Genomic DNA, 18,622 nt, shown 5'->3' on the forward strand with positions numbered 1-18,622 from the left:
CAGTACCCCATTCCTGCCTTCTCCCCATATCCGTTGATTCCGTTAGCCCCAAGAGCTAAATCTAACTCTCTCTTGAAAACATCCAGTGAATTGGCCTCCACTGCCTTTGAGGCAGAGAATCCCACAGTCACAACCCTCTGGGTGAAAAAGTTTTTCCTCATCTCGGTCCTGAATGGCCTCCCCCTTAATTCTTAAACTGTGACCCCTGGTTCTGGACTCCCCCAACATGGGGAACATTTTTCCTGCCTCTACCCGGTCCAATCCTCCAAGAATTTAATATGTTTCCATAAGATCCCCTCTCATCCATCTAAATTCCAATGAATAAAAGCCCAGACAACCCTTTCTTTCATCATATGTCAGTCCCGCCATCCCGGGAATTAATGTGATGAACCTACGCTGCACCCCCTCAATAGCAAGAATGTCCTTCGGAGATTATTTCGTCGGAGATCTCCCAAGATAATTAAGTATTTTTGAAGCATGCATCTAGCAAAGCGTGACTGTAGATGCTTGCACAGCACAGCGTTGCGTCACAAACAGAGATTAGATAAATTACAAGATCATTTGTTCTCGTCATGTTCGGTGTCGGGGTAAAATGCCAAGTACACAGGAAGAACAATCCATCTCTTTCCCAAATGGTGCCCGGAGATTGCTCGCACTCAGCAAGGCAACAAGCACTTTAGCGCCTCATGTAAAAGCCCCAGCATAATAGAACGAGCAGCGTTTCTCAATACAACACTGATTTAACGGCGCAGAATATGCTTTGAAATCCGCGGAGCACTGTCTCAATTCACAGCCTTCAGTCTCAGATGAGGGCACTTTACGCACTGCATCAAACATATTACTTCACAGAAAATAAGGTCTTTAATAACATTGACATGTTTTATGTAAAGATACTCCTGACATTCACAATGCAAGCTGCATGGTGGCGCAACAGTAGCGCCAGAGACCTGGGTTGGATCCTGACTATGAGTGCTGTCGGTGTGGAGTTTGCACGTTCTCCTTGTGACCACCTGGGTTTTTCCTCCCAAATCCCAAAGATGTGTAGGTTTGTAGTTTTGTGATAATATCGTTCAGTTTATTGTCACGTGTACCGAGAAGCTATTTTGTTGCATACTATCCAGTCAGCAGAAAGACCATCCATGATTACAATCGAGCCGTCCACAGTGTACAGATTCAGGCCAAAGGGAATAATGTTAATGTTAAGCGCAAGATGATAGTCCAGTGGAGTCTGATTAAAGATAGTCCCGAGGGTCTCCGATGAGGTAGATGGTAGCTCAGGACCGCTCTCTAGATGTTGATAGGATGGTTCAATTGCTTGGTGACAGCTGGGCAGAAATTGTCCCTCAATCTGGAGGTTGGGGGTTTTTACACCTCTGTACGTCTTGCCTGAGGGGAAGTGGGGGAGAAGAGGGCGTGACACGGGGTGAGACCGGTCTTTGATTATGCTGGCGGCCTTGCCGAGACAGCGTGGTGTGTAGATGGAGTCAGTGGAAGGCAGGTTTGCGTGAAGCTCCGCAGTTTCTTGCGCTCTTGGACGGAGCTGTTCCCAAACCCGTGCTGTGATGCGCCGCGATAAAATGCTTTCTACGGCGCATCTGTAGAAGTCGGTGAGAGTTGGTGGGGGACATGCCGAACTTCCGAAGCCGTGTGAGGAAGTAGAGGCACTTTCTTGATCGTTGCTTTGATTTCATGAGTCCGGGACAAGTTGCTGGTGATATCTATTCTGCGGAACTCAACAACTTTCAACCAATCTCTACTTTGGCGCCATCGATATATACTGGCTGAGACGTCACTTGCTGAAGTCGACCACTATCTCCTTCCTCTTGCTGGCATTGCGGGAAAGGTTGCCGTCTAGTGTGCGGGTGATCGTTGGTCAGCGCGGAATCAGCGCATCAACAGCGCCCGTTTCCGCACAGTATCACAAAACCAAACTCAAGGGCTGCTTTTATTTCTTTGTATAGTTCTTTATCAGAATAAATGTTTCAATGGTACTCTATTCTCACGTACACATCCAAACAGTGACATTGTTTTTCTGCATTCAGTTCAGTAAAGATCTCGCATATACACAGGCACAATCATACTTAAGAACAAGAATGTAAGATGGTAGATTACACTGAGGCAGCACACAGGAGTTAAAGCTCTGTCCCACAGTACGAGTTCATTCCAAGATCCCTCCCGAGTTTGCCCCGATTCGAATTCGGAGATTTACGGTAATGGCCGCTCGTCGGTATTCGGGGCTCTCGTGGACATTTTTCGACATGTTGAAAAATCTTCACGAGTCTTCCCGTGCTTACCTGCCATCAGCAGGTCTTCCCGAGTACCTGCCGTTAGTGTCACGAGCTGCTAAGAGACGTCCCCGAGCTCCGATGTACCCGCTACGTTCATTCTCCGTGCTTACCATGAGTTTGATTTTTTTTAAACTCGGGAGAGCTCTTGGAATGAACTCGTACAATGGGTCAGGGCTTTGACCATGCTTCCAGCACTAGCTTGTACCCTTCAAGTTCAGGGTTGTTAAAAATGTTAGAGTCTTATCTTGATCACGAAGGCCTCTTGTCCTATTCCTTGGAGCACAGGAAGATGAGGGGTGATCTTGTAGAAGCATACGAAATTGTGAGAGGAATCGATAGGGTATACGCACAGCGTCTCTTGCCCAGAGTAGGGGAATGGAGAACGAGAGGACATAGGTTTAAGGTGAGGGGGGAAAGATTTAATAGGAACATGAAGGGTAACCCATTTTGCACAAAGGGTGATGATGGGTTCACGGAACGAGCTGCTAGAGGAGGTCATTTAGACAGGTACATGGATGGATTAGGTTTATAAGAGATATGGGCAAAACACAGGCAGATGGGACTAATGTAGACAATAGACAATAGGTGCAGGAGTAGGCCATCCGGCCCTTCGAGCCAGCCTTCATTCAATGTGATCATGGCTGATCATCCCCAATCAGTACCCCGTTCCTGCCTTCTCCCCGTATCCCCTGACTCCGCTATCTTTAAGAGAACGATCTAGCTCTCTCTTGAAAGCATCCACTGCTGTCTGAGGCAAAGAGTTCCACAGATTTATAACTCTCTGGGTGAAAAAGTGTTTCCTCATCTCCGTTGTAAATGGCTTACCTCTTATTCTTAAACTGCGGCCCCTGGTTCTGGACTCCCCCAACATCAGGAACATGTTTCCTTCCCCTAGCGTGTCCAAACCTTTAATAATCTTATATGTCTCAATAAGATATCCTCTCATCCTTCTAAACTACAGACAGAGTGCACAAGCCCAGATGCTCCATTCTCTCAGCATATGACAGTCCCGCCATCCCGGTAATTGACCTTGTAAACTTCCGCTGCACTCCCTCAATAGCAAGAATGTCCTTCCCCAAATTAGGGGACCAAAACTGCACACAATACTCCCACCCTTACAAGGGTAGACAAGGGTTTCCTGCCTCTAGCATGTCCAAACACTTAATAATCTCATATGCTTCAATAAGATGTTGGTCGATGTGGGCAAGTTGGGCTGATGGGCCTGTTTCCATGCTGTATGACTAGTATTTGAACTATTAGGAGTTTCTGGCTACTTACGTCTTTAGGTGCTGTTGTCCCAACCTTTTTGCTGATGGCAGGTGGTGGCCCAGGTACTTTTGATCCAAAGGCAATGTGTGAAATATCTTGGTTCCTGACACTGCGTGCACTGACTATGCCCCGGCTGGACGGCTGGTCTGCAGTAAAACAGAAACATGCTCCGCTGAACTCACGATAACTCGCCGCCTCCTGCCGCCCACAAACTTAACCGCTTAGCACTTCCGCGAGTTAATTAAAAGCGGGCGACTATATCAACATGCCAATCTTAATTCAATTCATGCCACTGTTCTAAACGGCAGAACCAAATATAAACAGGTGTCCAAAATGAGGAAGAATAGCAGATCAAATCAGACACTGAGCACAGGCAATGTCTGAAAAATTACTGCTGTCAAATAAACATAAGTGTGGACATGAGCAATGTACCCACCTGGGACACACATAACTGAACTAGAATTAATTGTTCTGATATCATTGAAGTAGAAACATTAAGCTCAAAACAAATTAAACCCCACAGATATCTTGAGCAGTCAGGGCGGCCATGGTGGCAGAGCGGTAGAGTTGCTGCCTTACAGCGCTTGCAGCCATCGCCGGAGACCCGGGTTCGAATCCCGACTACGGGTTGCTGTCTGTACGGAGTTTCGTACATTCTCCCCGTGACCTGCGTGGGTTTTCTCCGAGATCTTTCATTTCCTCCCACACTCCAAAGACGTGCAGGTTTGTAGGTTAATTGGCTTGGTGTAGGTGTCAAATTGTCCCTAGTGTGTGTGGGACATGTGCGGGGATCGCTGGTCGGTGCAGACACGGTGGGCCGAAAGGGCCTGCTTCCCCGCTGTATCAGAAGGTATCTCTGGAATTCTCTGCCACAGAGGGTAGTTGAGGCCAGTTCATTGGCTATATTTAAGAGGGAGTTAGATGTGGCCCTTGTGGCTAAAGGGATCAGGGGGTACAGAGAGAAGGCAGGTTTGGGATACTGAGTTGGGTGCTCAGCCATGATCATATTGAATGGCGGTGCAGGCTCGAAGGGCCAAATGGCCTACTCCTGCACCTATTTTCTATGTTTCTTTGTTTCTAAACTAAACTTAAAAACTAAAAAGTCAGAACTTGTATAGAGGTTTTGAGAGTCAGGCTTTGAATGATGAGGCAATACAGATTGGGAATAAGACATGGCAAATATTTCAGGAGTACAGGTGCCTCACAGAAACAGGATAAAGGTACAAGCAATATATCAAAGATGGACACTGGAGTAACTCAGCGGGTCAGGCAGCATCTCTGGAGGAAAAGGATGGGCGACATTTCAGGTCAGGACCCTTCTTCAGATGTACTTCAGTCTGAAGAAGAGTCCCGATCTGAGACATCACCTATCCTCTTCCTCCAAAGATGCCGCCTGACCCAACGAGTTACTCCAGCACTTTGTGTCCATCTTTGAGAGAAGCCAGCATCTGCTGTTCTTTGTTTCCGCATTTAAGCATTTTAAGAAGACTGACTACAAAAAGACACAGGCAGCTCCAAGCCCATGAACACATGGACACAATCCCATGATCACACAGTCCAGTCATCCCACTGTTGACTCCGTCTACACTACACGCTGCTTCAGAAAAGCAGCCAACATAATCAGAGACTTGTCCCTGTCCCACCCCGGTCATTCCTCCTCCTTCCCGCTCCCGTCCGGCAGAAGGTACAGAGGCTTGAAAGCGCGCACCACCAGACTCAGGAACAACTTCGCCCCTCTGTTATCCGGCTTCTGAACGCTCCATCCATAAGCTAGGGCACTGTCCGATTCACCTCTACCCCATTGCGGGACATTGGACTTTGTCTGTGGAACTGGTGCGCTACAATGCTGAGAACTATATCCTGCACTCTGTATCTTCCCCTTTGCTCCACCTGTTGGACTTGCGTTTGAACTGATTATATCTATGCATGGTACATCTGGTCTGTTTGGATAGCCATGCGTGACAAAGCCTTTCACTGTAGCTCGGCACACGTGACAATCATAAACCCTAAAGGGTTTTCAAAATTCAGCGACGGATATTCCTCAAATGTTGCGACACTTGAGGAATATGTTAATACATCATCACACCGCATCACACCGCGACTATTTCGGTGACCTGATGCATCAATCCATGATGCCGACAGTCGCCGAAAGAATGGCCAAATGGGACAGGCCCTTAAACCAAACCAACTTCATCCACAGAGCGGGCACTACAATGTAATCTTTAACCAATGCTCAAACTACATCTTCTTTCTTTCACTCCATTGATTCTCGGGGTTGAGAGCCTTTCATAAGGTCATAAGTGATAGGAGCAGAATTAGGCCGCTCGGCCCATCGAGTCTACTCCGCCATTCAATCACGGCTGATCTATCTCTCCCTCCTAACCCCATTCTCCTGCCTTCTCCCCGTAACCCCTGACACCCGCACTAATCAGTAATCTATCTCTGCCTTAAAAATATCCATTGACTTGTGGCCCCCACAGCCGCCTGCGGCAATGAATTCCACAGATTCACCGCCCTCTGATGAATGAAACTTTCTATTTGATATAAATGTTGATTAGGAAAGACGTTTGTGTCATGCGTTTCCTTGCCACATGCTCAAAAACAGACTGTGATTGTTGCCAGACAGTGAGGGATGGTTTTCCATTTTTAAATAATTGCCTGACTGCAGCAGCACACGCACGAATGCAAATTAATTTGACTGGTTACAGATCTGCCATGAAGTGGGTTTCCATCCGAGGATCGTTCTCTCCGACTAAAGGGCCTATTGCAGGTCGCCGAAAATGTTCAACATGTTGAAAATCCAGCGGCGACCAGAAAGAGGCGCTACGACTCTCTGGGCGACTGAGGAGACGACTCACGACCGTACAGGCGACACCTCTCGGCCCGAAACGTTGCCTATTTCCTTCGGTCCATAGATGCTGCTGCACCCGCTGAGTTTCTCCAGCATTTTTGCCCACCTCCAATTGAATTTCAAGCACGTCTCAAATACCGACTAGCAGATTAGGATCTGCATATTGGGTTATTTCTAACACACATGTTGTGAAATTTAAGTTGCACAGATTGTTCAGGATATTATGGCAAATGTTCGCCTCAAAATTAAACGTGAAATTTCCTGACTTTTCCGTATATTTTGTAAAATGATGAACACCTACACGACTAAGATTAAGAACACCAACTAAACAATTTTAACCTGTCAGAGATTGGTTAATTTATTGAAAGATACAGCATAGAAACAGGCCATTCGGCCCACCGACCGTCGATCACCCGTTTGCACGAATTCTACATGAAGCCACTTTCTCATCCACTCACTGCACACGAGGGGGCAATTTACAAAAGCCAATTAACCTACAAACCCGCGCGTCTTTGGGATGTGGGAGGAAACCGGAGCGCCCGGAGAAAACCCACGCGGGAGAACAGGGAGAACGTGCACACTCCAAATGGACAGCACCCGAGGGCAGGGTCGAACATGGGCTTCTGGCGCAGTGAGGCAGCGGCACTACCAGCCACCCTTCTGGATCTGGAGTAATTAATAATTTTGGAACCCTCATGCTGCTCAGATTGATTCAGACCATCTACCACAAATAATGAATGAACTCAGCGGGTGAGGCAGCTTCTATGGAGCGAAGGAATAGGTGACGTTTCGGGTCGAGACCCTTCTTCAGACTGGGGGGAGGGGGGGGGGCGGGAAGAAGAAAGGAAGAGGCGGAGACAGTGGGTTGTGGGAGAGCTGGGAAGGGGAGGGGAAGGAGGGAGAAAGCAGGGACATTGACTTCTCCAATTTCAGGTAGTCCTTGCTTTCTCCCTCCTTCCCCTCCCCTTCCCAGCTCCCCCGCCACTTATTCCTTACTTCTTCCCGCCCCTCCCCACCCGACCCGACATCAGTCTGAAGAAGGGTCTCAACCCAAAACGTCACCTATTTCCTTCGCTCCATAGATGCTGCCTCACCCGCTGAGTTTCTCCAGCATTTTTGTCTACCTTCGATTTTCCCAGCATCGGCAGTTCGAAAACTACACGAAACATAAATGCTACAAGCCAAATTACATCAATTCAAATTGACTTAAGATCATAAGTGATAGCAAAACTTTTGAACTGAATTCTGCAATCATACCCAAGTCCGCTGAAGCGAGCTGTTGGCTCCCGATGCGTAGTTCTCCTCGTTTGAGCTTCACCACGTTCAGAAGCTGTGTGACCTGATCAATGTCAATGGCCAGCTGGCAGCATTTGGGGATCATGTCTGTGGGTCCATCGGAGATACATTGCAGGGAGTACATGTCTGGGGAAGGGAAAGATGTCCTTAATGTACAGGGCCAGGCTGCAATAACATCCCCAGCAGATGTATCGACATGTACCCAGCTTCATGCAATTGTTGAAATAGTCAATGAAGCATTAATAAACTAACTCTCCAGCAGCGCACGCACACTCGCCATCCCCTGGAGAACACGGATAGCTGACATTTCCAGTCGGGACCCTTCTCCAGTTTGACCTAGAACGTCACCTATCCATGTTCTCCACAGATGCTGCCTGACCCGCTGAGTTACTCCAGCACTCTGTGTCGTTTTCTTTTGTAATCCAGCACCTGCAGTTCCTTTTTTCCAGATACAGTTACTTTTAGGTTACAATGTACGGAAATGGTCGGAGAAATGGGAGGAGAAGTTTAACCCGAGTGAGTATGAGGTGTTGCACTTTGGGAGGTCAAATGCAAGGGAAAAATATACAATTAATGGCATGATACTTAACAGCATTGATGTACAGGTCTACATCCAGAACTCCCTGGAAGTGGCAACATGAGTAGGTGCAATGGTTAAGAAGACTTGTGGACTTGCTTTTATACATTGGGCCATTTTAAGAGCCGTGAAGTAATGTGGTCGCCTTTACAGGACTTGGGTTAGGCCGCATTTGGAGTACTGTGTGCAGTTCTGATCGCCCCATTATAGGATGGATGTGGAGGCTTTGGAGAGAGGTGCAGAGGAGTTTTATCTGAATGATGCCTGGATTAGGGGGTATTAGCTACAGGGAGAGATTGTACACACTTGTAGGCAAAAGTGCTGGAGAAACTCAGCGGGTGCAGCAGCATCTATGGAGCGAAGGAAATGGGCAACGTTTCGGGCCGAAACCCTTCTTCAGACTCAGGGGTTATGGGGAGAAGGCAGGAGGTTGGGGTTAGGAGGGAGAGATAGATCAGCCACGATTGAATGGCGGAGTAGACTTGATGGGCCGAGTGGCCTAATTCTGCTCCTATCACTTATGATCCTACGATTATGTGCAAGTAGGTAAGAGAGATGGTAGGTTCACGAGATTGATCCCTGGGATGGCGGGACTGTCATATGAGGAAAGATTGAAAAGACTAGGCTTGTATTCACTGGAGTTTAGAAGGATGAGGGGATGTTCTTATAGAAACATATAATATTATAAAAGGACTGGACAAGCTAGATGCAGGAATTTTTTTCCCAATGATGGGTGAGTTCAGAACCAGGGGCCACAGTGTTAGAATAAAGGGGAGGTCATTTAAGACTGAGGTGAGAAAAAACCTTTTCACCCAGAGAGTTGTGAATTTATGGAATTCCCTGCCACAGAGGCCAGTGGAGGCCAAGTCACTGGATGGATTTAAGAGAGAGTTAGATAGAGCTCTAGGGGCTAGTGGAGTCAAGGGATATGGGGAGAGGGCAGGCACGGGTTATTGATGGGGGACGATCAGCCATGGTCACAATGAATGGCGGTGCTGGCTCGGTGGGCCGAATGGCCTCCTCCTGCACCTATTTTCCATGTTTCTATGTTTCTATGTGTGATTGCGGATCCACTTCGGTGACGAGCATGCAGAGAGTCGCCAGGGTTGGGCATCATCTTGGGCGACTCTTGCGCGTATCATCCTTAATTTAGCATTGTGGATGTCGATATTTTTCCCCAAAAAAATACGTACCATCCTCAAATGTAGTATCAAGTGGCTGGAACTTCATTGTGAATATCTTCCGAAGTTTGCAATTAGCTGAGACAATGATCCTGTCCAGGAACTGGAAGCCCGTACCTTTGAAAGCGGCGCTGGCAAACGAGACCATGTCAATGCAAACGTTGCTCCACTGCAAAGAGAAGATACTTTTGGTTTCATTGGAATTGGCCGGTCTGTAGCTGATCCCTTAGCATCTCGCACATGATAATTGGGATGTAATGTTAAAATTGTACAAGGCATTGGTGAGGCCAATTTTGGAGTATGGGGTACAATTTTGGTCGCCTAGTAATAGGAAGGATGTCAACAAAATAGAGAGAGTACAGAGGAGATTTACTAGAATGTTGCCTGGGTTTCAGCAACTAAGTTACAGAGAAAGGTTGAACAAGTTGGGGCTTTATTCTTTGGAGCTGCAGAAGGTTAAGGGGGGACTTGATCGAGGTCTTTAAAATGATGAGAGGGATAGACAGAGTTGACGTGGATAAGCTTTTCCCACTGAGAGTAGGGAAGATTCAAACAAGGGGACATGACTTGAGAATTAAGGGACAAAAGTTTAGGGGTAACATGAGGGGGAACTTGTTTACTCAGAGAGTGGTGGCTGTGTGGAATGAGCTTCCAGTGAAGGTGGTGGAGGCAGGTTAGTTTTTTATCATTTAAAAATAAATTGGATAGTTATATGGACGGGAAAGGAATGGAGGGTTATGGTCTGAGCGCAGGTATATGGGACTAGGGGAGATTATGTGTTCGGCACGGACTAGAAGGGTCGATATGGCCTGTTTCCGTGCTGTAATTGTTATATGGCTATATGGTTATAACGCGGGCTGCAGCTAACACGGTAAAACTCCCAGATAATGAACTACAATCAGGGTGGCACAGTTTAAAAAAAATGTTTGAATCAAAAATATTTATTAAAATTATTAAAATAATATATACATTAGATTATTTTAATCTTGTAAAAAGGGGTTATTTTTATATTTGAAAAATGTAAACCCACCACCATACACAACAAACTATAAGCTATTATAGAACTATGTCAAGGATACATTCAACCACCACGGTGACCAGTGAGTGGTCCCGGAAATCCCCCAGGTTGCCCGTGGACAGTGCGTAGTCCCTCTCTAACACCACCCGGGCACGGACGTAACCCCGGAAAAGGCTCCGGTAGAGACCTCCACCGCCTGGCGCCGTGACTCGTGGATGTTCTGTGTTTTGTGTCTCTTTTTAAATTTTATTTAAAAAAAATGTTTTTTTTGTACGACTGTAAGGGAAAATAATTTTGTTGTCTCTTCATTGAAGACAATGACAATAAATTAAATCAATCAAATCAAATCAATGGCCAGCTTGGCCAGGCCCAGGAGCAGCAACCCGACAAGGACATCTTCGACCCTGCCCTCTCCCCTATGTACAGGGTGTCCAGGGATGGTGGTGGTGGGTGTGAAGTGCAGCCAGGGGGCAAGGAGCAGCCCCCTTTAGATAATGGAAAATGGGCTGCAGCTTCACACACTCCATGTACACGTGGAACGCAGACTCTGCCAGCCCGCAACAGTGGCAGGCGGCTGTCGAGTCTGTGAACGACCGTGAGTGCGGCACAGTGGCACAGTGGGTCGAGCCACTGCCTCACCGCACCGGAGACCCAGGTTTGATCATGTCTATGGGTGCTGTCTGTGATGAGTTTGCACGTTCTCCATGCCAATGCACGGGTTTTCTCCGGATTTTCTGGTTGCCTCCCACATCCCAAAGATGTGCAGGTGTGTAGGTTAATTGGCCCTCTGTAAGTTGCCCCTAGTGTGTAGATTACAAAAGTGGGATAAGATAGAACTAGTGTATGGCGATCGATGAGTGGCGTGGATTCTGTGGGACAAAGGGCTTGTTTCCACTCTTGTCCATTCTATATCTCTAAAATGAAGATTAAAGTCCAAACCCTGAATTTTCCAACGATAAACAGTGAATCCCCATCTCCCGATTTCCAACCCATTCCTCTGACTATCCCACCAATCTTTTTCTTCGCATCCCCCACCCCTCTCCTCACCATCCCCTTCCACCAATGTCCCTCCCTCCGGCTTTACATTTCACTCCTCTCTCTGTCCGACACTGTCTACCGCAACATCGCCAAACTCAGACCCTCTCTCACACCTCCCGCTGCTGAAAGACTCATCCGTGCCTTCATCTCCTCCCGACTGGACTACTGCAACTCACTTCTCCTTGGCATCAGCTCCACCTACATCAACCGACTCCAACTGGTCCAGAACGCAGCCGCCCGACTGATCACCCACACCAAATCCTGGCATCACATCACTCCAGTCCTCAAACAACTTCACTGGCTTCCCATCTCCCACTGGATCACCTACAAAATCCTGGTCCTCACCTACAAAGCCCTCCACCATCTGGCCCCCCCATATCTCACTGACCTCCTCTCCCCCTACCAACCCTCATGGTCCCTCAGATCCACATCAGCCGGTCTCCTCTCCATCCACAAGCCCAACCTCCGCAGTTTTGGGGACAGAGCCTTCTCCAGGGCAGCTCCCAGGCTCTGGAACTCCCTCCCCCAACTGATCCGCAATTCCGTGTCCCTCACCATCTTCCAGTCCCGCCTCAAGACCCATCTCTTCACCTCTGCCTATCCTTAGCCCCACGTCCCCCTCCCTTTTCATCTGTGCACTAATTGCCTTGTATTGTGTTTTGAATTGAATTCTGTCTTTACTTTGTGTACTAGTCATGTCTCTACTATTTATTTCATTCCCCTTACATTTTTTTCCTCTACCTGCTAAATTTTTGTAAGGTGTCCTTGAGAATCTTGAAAGGCGCCCATAAATAAAATTTATTATTATTATTATTATTACCTTCGATTTTTCCAGCACCTGCAGTTCTTTTTTAAACATTGAATGACAGTGCTGGCTCGAAGGGCCGAATGGCCTACTCATGCACCTATTGTCTATTGTCCATGCAGCAAAAACCTAGTCCAACTCCAAAATTGAGAGTATATAAGGATTCAATGCTGGCAGGAAGCTGCAAGAAACTATAACTACTGTGAATAGCCCAACTTTCGATAATTAAGTGTAAATCGCCAAGCTGGATTCCTTTTTAAACATTCATCTGAGAGATAGCTTTTCCAAAAAGGTATGGAGCCTGTGCCCCTCAGTGCTATCCTTGAAATATATGCAACCATTAAGACACAACCAGTACAATTTTGCAGCAATCACTATTTTTAACAATGACTTACAATTTTGCGTTTGATGATACTGAGTGGGATCTTTGCATGGAGTGGAGTTGTAGAAAACTCCTTGTGGATGGTGGATAAATACAGTCGTCTCTTGATATTTCCCAAATCAGTAATCCTGAAAAGAATGAAATCAGAAAAACGTTGTCAATCCGACGGATTTTTTTCTGAAGAGAACTGCCTGCATTTCCGTCATTTATATTCCGGTCATTCAGAGCCGAGATGGGAAAATGGAATTTAAAAATAACCCCTTTTTACAAGATAAGTAATGAGTTTTCATTCCCCCATTCAAAACTTGGTGGCCATAGGCCTCTGTATAATGGAACCACTTTACATGCTAATTCATATCTGTGCTTGATACAGGATTTTACTAGTCCACAACTGAGGGGGAAATTCAATCTGTACACACAATGAACAAAGCTTTGATAAACCTGCCTGTTTTTACAGTTCAATTTTCATGTCAAAGTGTCGCTAAATTTAAAAAAATGTTGTGTAGTTTCATTCTCAAAAACATACCTGACGTTTTATAAAGGATCAAAGTTTGGCAGAAAACATTTTTGTCTGTTTTAGTTCTTGGAGATACAGTTCCAGATCGGATTCACAGGTGCCCTGTTTAGCTTATTACCGCGTGTACCGAGATACGGTGAGAAGCTTTTGTGCTAAGCAGTCAGCGGAAAGACACTGCAGGATTACAATCGTGCCATCCACAGTGTACATGGCAAGGGAATGATATTTAGTGCAAGATTTGGCCAGTAAAGTCCGATCAAAGATAGTCTGAGTGTTTAAGAAGGAACTGCAGATGCTGGAAAAATCGAAGGTAGACAAAAATGCTGGGGAAACTCACGGGGCGAGGCAGCATCTATGGAGCGAAGGAATAGGTGATGTTTCGGGTCGAGACCCTTCTTTAAAGATAGTCTGAGGGTCTCCAATGAGGTAGATGGTAGTTCAGGACTGCTCAGCAGGAATCTATGGAATTATGCATGCTTGCACACACATACACACCTGGTCGCAGGTAACTCTTGGGTGACACGGTGGTGCAGCTGGTAGAGCCACTGCCTCACAACGCCTGAGAGCTGGCTTCGATCCTGACCTCGGCTGCTGTCTATGTGGAGTTTGTACTTTCTCCCTGAGACCACGTGTTTCTTCCCAGTTTCCTCCCACATGCCACAGAGAGTTGCAGGTTTGTAGGTTAATCGGCTCCCTCGTGTGTAGGGAGTGGATGAGGAAATGAGATCCCTCATGCACAGATTCCACAGACTCACAGAGAGTGGTGAGTCTGTGGAATTCTCTGCCTCAGAGGGCGGTGGAGGCCGGTTCTCTGGATGCCTTCAAGAGAGAGCTAGAAAGAGCCATGATCATATTGAATGGCGGTGCAGGCTCGAAGGACCGAATGGCCTCACTCCTGCACCTAATTTCTATGTTTAACCTGAAGACTAAAGAGCACAGTCTTCAGGTGAAAGAAGGGCAATGTTTAAAGGAAATGTATGGGTAAGTCTTTGTTCACACAGAGGGAGGTGGGTGCGTGAACATTCTGCCAGGGTGTGGAGATGTAGCAGATACAATAGAAACGTTTTCAGAGGCTTTTAGATGGGTATACGGAGGAAACCCATGCAGTCACAGGTGAAAACGTGCAGACTCCACACAGCCAGCTCCCCGGGTCAGGATCGAACCCGGGGCTCTGGCGCCGCGAGGCAGCAAGTGTACTAGCTGCGCCACCGTGCCACCTTTTTTTCCTGAAATTAATAAGTTCGGTATTCCAACTGGATGCCTTCAAGAGAGAGCTAGATAGGGCTCTTAAAAATAGCGGAGTCAGGGGATATGGGGTGAAGGCAGGAACGGGGTACTGATTGGGGATGATCAGCCATGATCACATTGAATGGCGGTGCTGGCTCGAAGGGCCGAATGGCCTACTCCTGCACCTATTGTCTATTGTCTATTGAGATAACACAGGACAGCTGTGAGTGGGTGATCTGTTTCCGTGCTGTATCGCTAAACTAAACTCTCTTGCCCAGAGTAGGGGAATCGAGGACCAGAGGACATAAGTTCAAGGTGAAGGGGAAAGAATTTAATAAGAATCTGAGGGGTAACTTTTCCACACAGAGGCTGGTGGGTGTATGGAACGAGCTGCCAGAGAAGGTAGTTGAGGCTGGGACTATCCCATCGTTTAAGAAACAGTTGGACAGGTACATGGATAGGACAGGTTTGGAGGGATATCGACCAAGCGCAGGCAGGTGGGACTAGTGCAGCTGGGACACTGTTGGTCGGTGTGGGCAAGTTGGGCCGAAGGGCCTGTTTCCACACTGTGACCAAGCAATTCCAAGCGATAGGACACAGTGACCATTCTGTAAACTGCAATCTAAGAAAACTTTGTATATCTGCCCGATTACCTGTGCAGATAACTTCATTATTTTGTTACTCCGAAGAACTTGCTTCCTTAAAGGGCCTGTCCCACTTACACAACTTTTTCGGCAACTGCCGGAACCCCTCATAGGTTGTTACAGGTTGCCAAAAATTTTCAACATGGTGAAAATCCAGCGGCGACCAGAAAGAAGCTACGACTCTTTGGGCGACTGAGGAGACGACTCACGACCGTACAGGCGACATGTCGCGGGGGTGAAGCCTGTACGGTCGTGAGTAGTCACCCAAAGAGTCGTACCTTGTTCTGGTCGCCGCTGGATTTTCAACATGTTGGAAATTTTCGGCGACCTGCAACGACCTGTGACGGGTGCCGGCAGTCGCCGAAAAAGTCGCGTAAGTGGGACAGGCCCAATAGTTTCAGAGTTAAAGCCCTGTCCCACTGTACGAGTTCATTCCAAGAGTTCTCCCGAGTTTGCCCTGATTCGAACTCAGAGATTTACGGTAATGGCCGCCCGTCGGTACTCGGGGCTCTCGTGGACATTTTTCAACATGTGCTCACCTGCCGTTAGCGAGTCTTCCCGAGTATCTGCCGTTAGCGTTACGAGCCGCTAAGAGACGTCCCCGAGCTCCGACGTACCCGCGACGTTCATTCTCCGTGCTTACCACGAGTTTGATTTTTTTTTTAACTCGGGAGAGCACTTGGAATGAACTCGTACAGTGGGACAGGGCTATTAAAGTTTACATTGGCGACTATATATAATTGTAATTGACTTGCTAATCTCTTCCCCTTAAATACCAAGCGACAGCTCCCTGTCTTTCTGGCCAAGCCCTGTTCTTAATGCTTGGTGAAAAATATATACTTGTGAAAACCCGCAAGATGAGCAGGTTTTTACACATATTTATGACACTGGAATCCTTAATTAGGAGTCAAATGACAGCAATTTCTTGGAGTCGGTTCCAGCTGATAGCCTAATTAGCTGTGAAACGGGCAGGTACCATGTACACCATGAACTAACACTGCATGTGAGACAGACAGTTAAGAGAAAGGAATTCTAGCAGGAATTCTAAACCAAGGGCTGCCGATTCCTCCCACGCTACAGGGTTTATAGGTTAATTGACTTCTGTGTAAAAAAATAAATTGTGACTAGTTTGTGGTGTATTGTGTTAGTATCCGTACGGGGTGATTGCTGGTCGGAGCGGGCTCAGTGTTTCTACGCCCTAAAATATCTCTAAAGAATACCAATGGCTTAAAACATTGCCTGTGCAATAGTAAAAATAATTTTTCACATTTTCCCTAAAATTTGTCTTAACCCCTTGAATGTTTGCAGTGTATAATGTCTATATTTGCACCATCACCAAGGAAGATCATCCACAAATATCAAGTGGATGATTCCCCATTTAGTTGATGTGAATATCTAATGTTACATTGGCTGGGTCAAGAAACTCTGTAACGCTAAATAAAAATGGTGTGTTCTGCAAATGTGTTTTGAAAATACCCTGCAGGAAGTTCACCAGGATCTGTCCCCTCAGATCCTGGTGAACTTCTACCGCTGCACCATCGAGAGCATCCTTACCAACTGTATCACAACTGTATGGCAACTGCTCTGTCTCCGACCGGAAGGCCTTGCAGAGGGTGGTGAAAATTGCCCAACGCATCACCGGTTCCTCGCTCCCCTCCATTGAGTCTGTCCAAAGCAAGCGCTGTCTGCGGAGGGCGCTCAGCATCGCCAAGGACTGTCTCACCCCAACCATGGACTGTTTACCCTCCTACCATCCGGGAGGCGCTACAGGTCTCTCTGTTGCTGGACCAGCAGGTCGAGGAACAGCTTCTTCCCGGCGGCTGTCACTCTACTCAACAACGTACCTCGGTGACAACCAATCACCACCCACCCCCCCCCCCCGACACTCCTCCCACAGGAAAAACACTATGTCTGTATACATGTAAAAAGATTTATTTATTGAAATCATATTCTATGTCGCTCTTCCAGGGAGATGCTAACTTCATTTCGTTGTCTCTGTACTGTACACTGACAATGACAATTAAAGTTGAATCTGAATCTGAATCTGAATCTGAATCTGAATTACAATGTAGCTTTACAGGGCTATGGTTAAGCTGCATTTGAATTATGGACACAATGAGCTGGAGTAACTCAGCGGGTCAGGCAGCATCTCCGGAAAAAAGGAATAGGTGACGTTTCGGGTCAAGACCCTTCTTCAGACTGAGAGTCAGGGGAAAGGAAGTCCAGAGATATAGGCAGTGATATGGAGAGATAAAGAACAATTTCCCTCCAGGGATAAATAAAATTCTATCATATCTTAAATGAATGAAAAATACACAGCACGGTGGCACAGCGGTAGAGTTGCTGCCTTGTGGCGAATGCAGCTCCGGAGATCCGTGTTCGATCCCGACTACGGGTGCTGTCTGTACGGAGTTTGTTCGTTCTCCCCGTGACCTGCGTGGCTTCTCTCTGACATCTTCGGTTTCCTCCCACACTCCAAAAGACGTGCAGGTTTGTAGTTTCATTGGCTTGGTAAATGTAAAAAATTGTCCCTAGTGGGTGTGGGATAGTGTTAAGGGCCTGTCCCACGAGCATGCGACTCTATGCGGCAAACGCGACCAAACCAGAAGCGGGGGCCGCGCGGAGGTCGAGTGAGTGACATGAAGTTCGAGCGAAGTCTGCGGGAAGTTCGCGCGTGACGTATGGGGTCGAGGTGGCTGCGGGCCGGCAGGCCGTTGCCGTGCAGAATTTTTGAACACGGTCAGTTTTTCGGGACCAGCTCCGCGCAACTCCACACGGCTCCGGCCATCCAAGTGGTACCGGCCCCGCGAGGCCGTACGGCTCAAGCGACCACGTCAGGTCGCGCTTGCCGCAGTAACGATGATAAAGGAAACAGGCTGTGCGTGTACGGAAGTGTTGCGTGCAGTTTTGATCGCCTCATTACAGGAAGGATGTAAGTGGATAGGTGACTTTTCGAGTTGGGACCCTTCTTCAGACTGATACGAAATATCAGTTATGAAAGTCAGCTTAACAAGAAATATATTAAAAGATAAATATTTGAAATATAACTTGTCGTAGGTAGCACTATGATGTATTCAATGTTTTAAAAAAGATTAAGTGTCAACGTTGCTATGACAAATGCACAATACACTTCATTGGTCACATTTGGAGACAAAAGGAACTGCAGATGCTAGAATCTTGAACAAGACACAAAGTGCTGGAGTAACTCAGTGGGTCAGGCAGCATCTCTGCAGAACACAGATAGGGTCATGTCCGAAGAATGTCCCGAGCCGATAGATCACCTCTCCATGTCCTTCAGAGATGCTGCCTGACCCGCTGAATTACTCCAGCACTTTGTGTCTTATTTTTAGGTACCAGCATATATTTAGTCTAGTTTAATTTAGTTCAGAGATACTCCGTGGAAACAGGCCTTTCGGCCCACCGTGTCTACAGCGACCAGCGATCCCGGCACGTTAACACTATCCTACACACACTAGGGACAATTTACACATACAGCAAGCCAATTAAACCTACAAACCTTTGGAGTCTT

The 18,622-nt window shown here is 47.1% G+C and overlaps 1 protein-coding gene across 1 annotated transcript in view; it reads right to left on the reverse strand.

Annotated features, from left to right (window-relative positions):
- Nucleotides 1-3,256: 3,256 nt before the first annotated feature.
- LOC129704478 (protein CFAP20DC-like) overlaps nucleotides 3,257-18,622 on the reverse strand; it is a 66,812-nt gene continuing 51,446 nt past the window's right edge. The window contains exons 5-8 of the mRNA XM_055647580.1: nucleotides 12,719-12,833; nucleotides 9,475-9,631; nucleotides 7,666-7,830; nucleotides 3,257-3,703 (exon numbers count right to left, since the gene is read on the reverse strand). Of these exons, the coding sequence (XP_055503555.1) occupies nucleotides 3,468-3,703; nucleotides 7,666-7,830; nucleotides 9,475-9,631; nucleotides 12,719-12,833 (673 nt within the window). The 3' untranslated portion in view covers nucleotides 3,257-3,467. The remainder of the gene's footprint in view (nucleotides 3,704-7,665; nucleotides 7,831-9,474; nucleotides 9,632-12,718; nucleotides 12,834-18,622) is intronic.

The sequence above is a fragment of the Leucoraja erinacea genome, chromosome 16 (assembly GCF_028641065.1).
Source record: "Leucoraja erinacea ecotype New England chromosome 16, Leri_hhj_1, whole genome shotgun sequence".
Classification (NCBI taxonomy): domain Eukaryota; kingdom Metazoa; phylum Chordata; class Chondrichthyes; order Rajiformes; family Rajidae; genus Leucoraja; species Leucoraja erinaceus.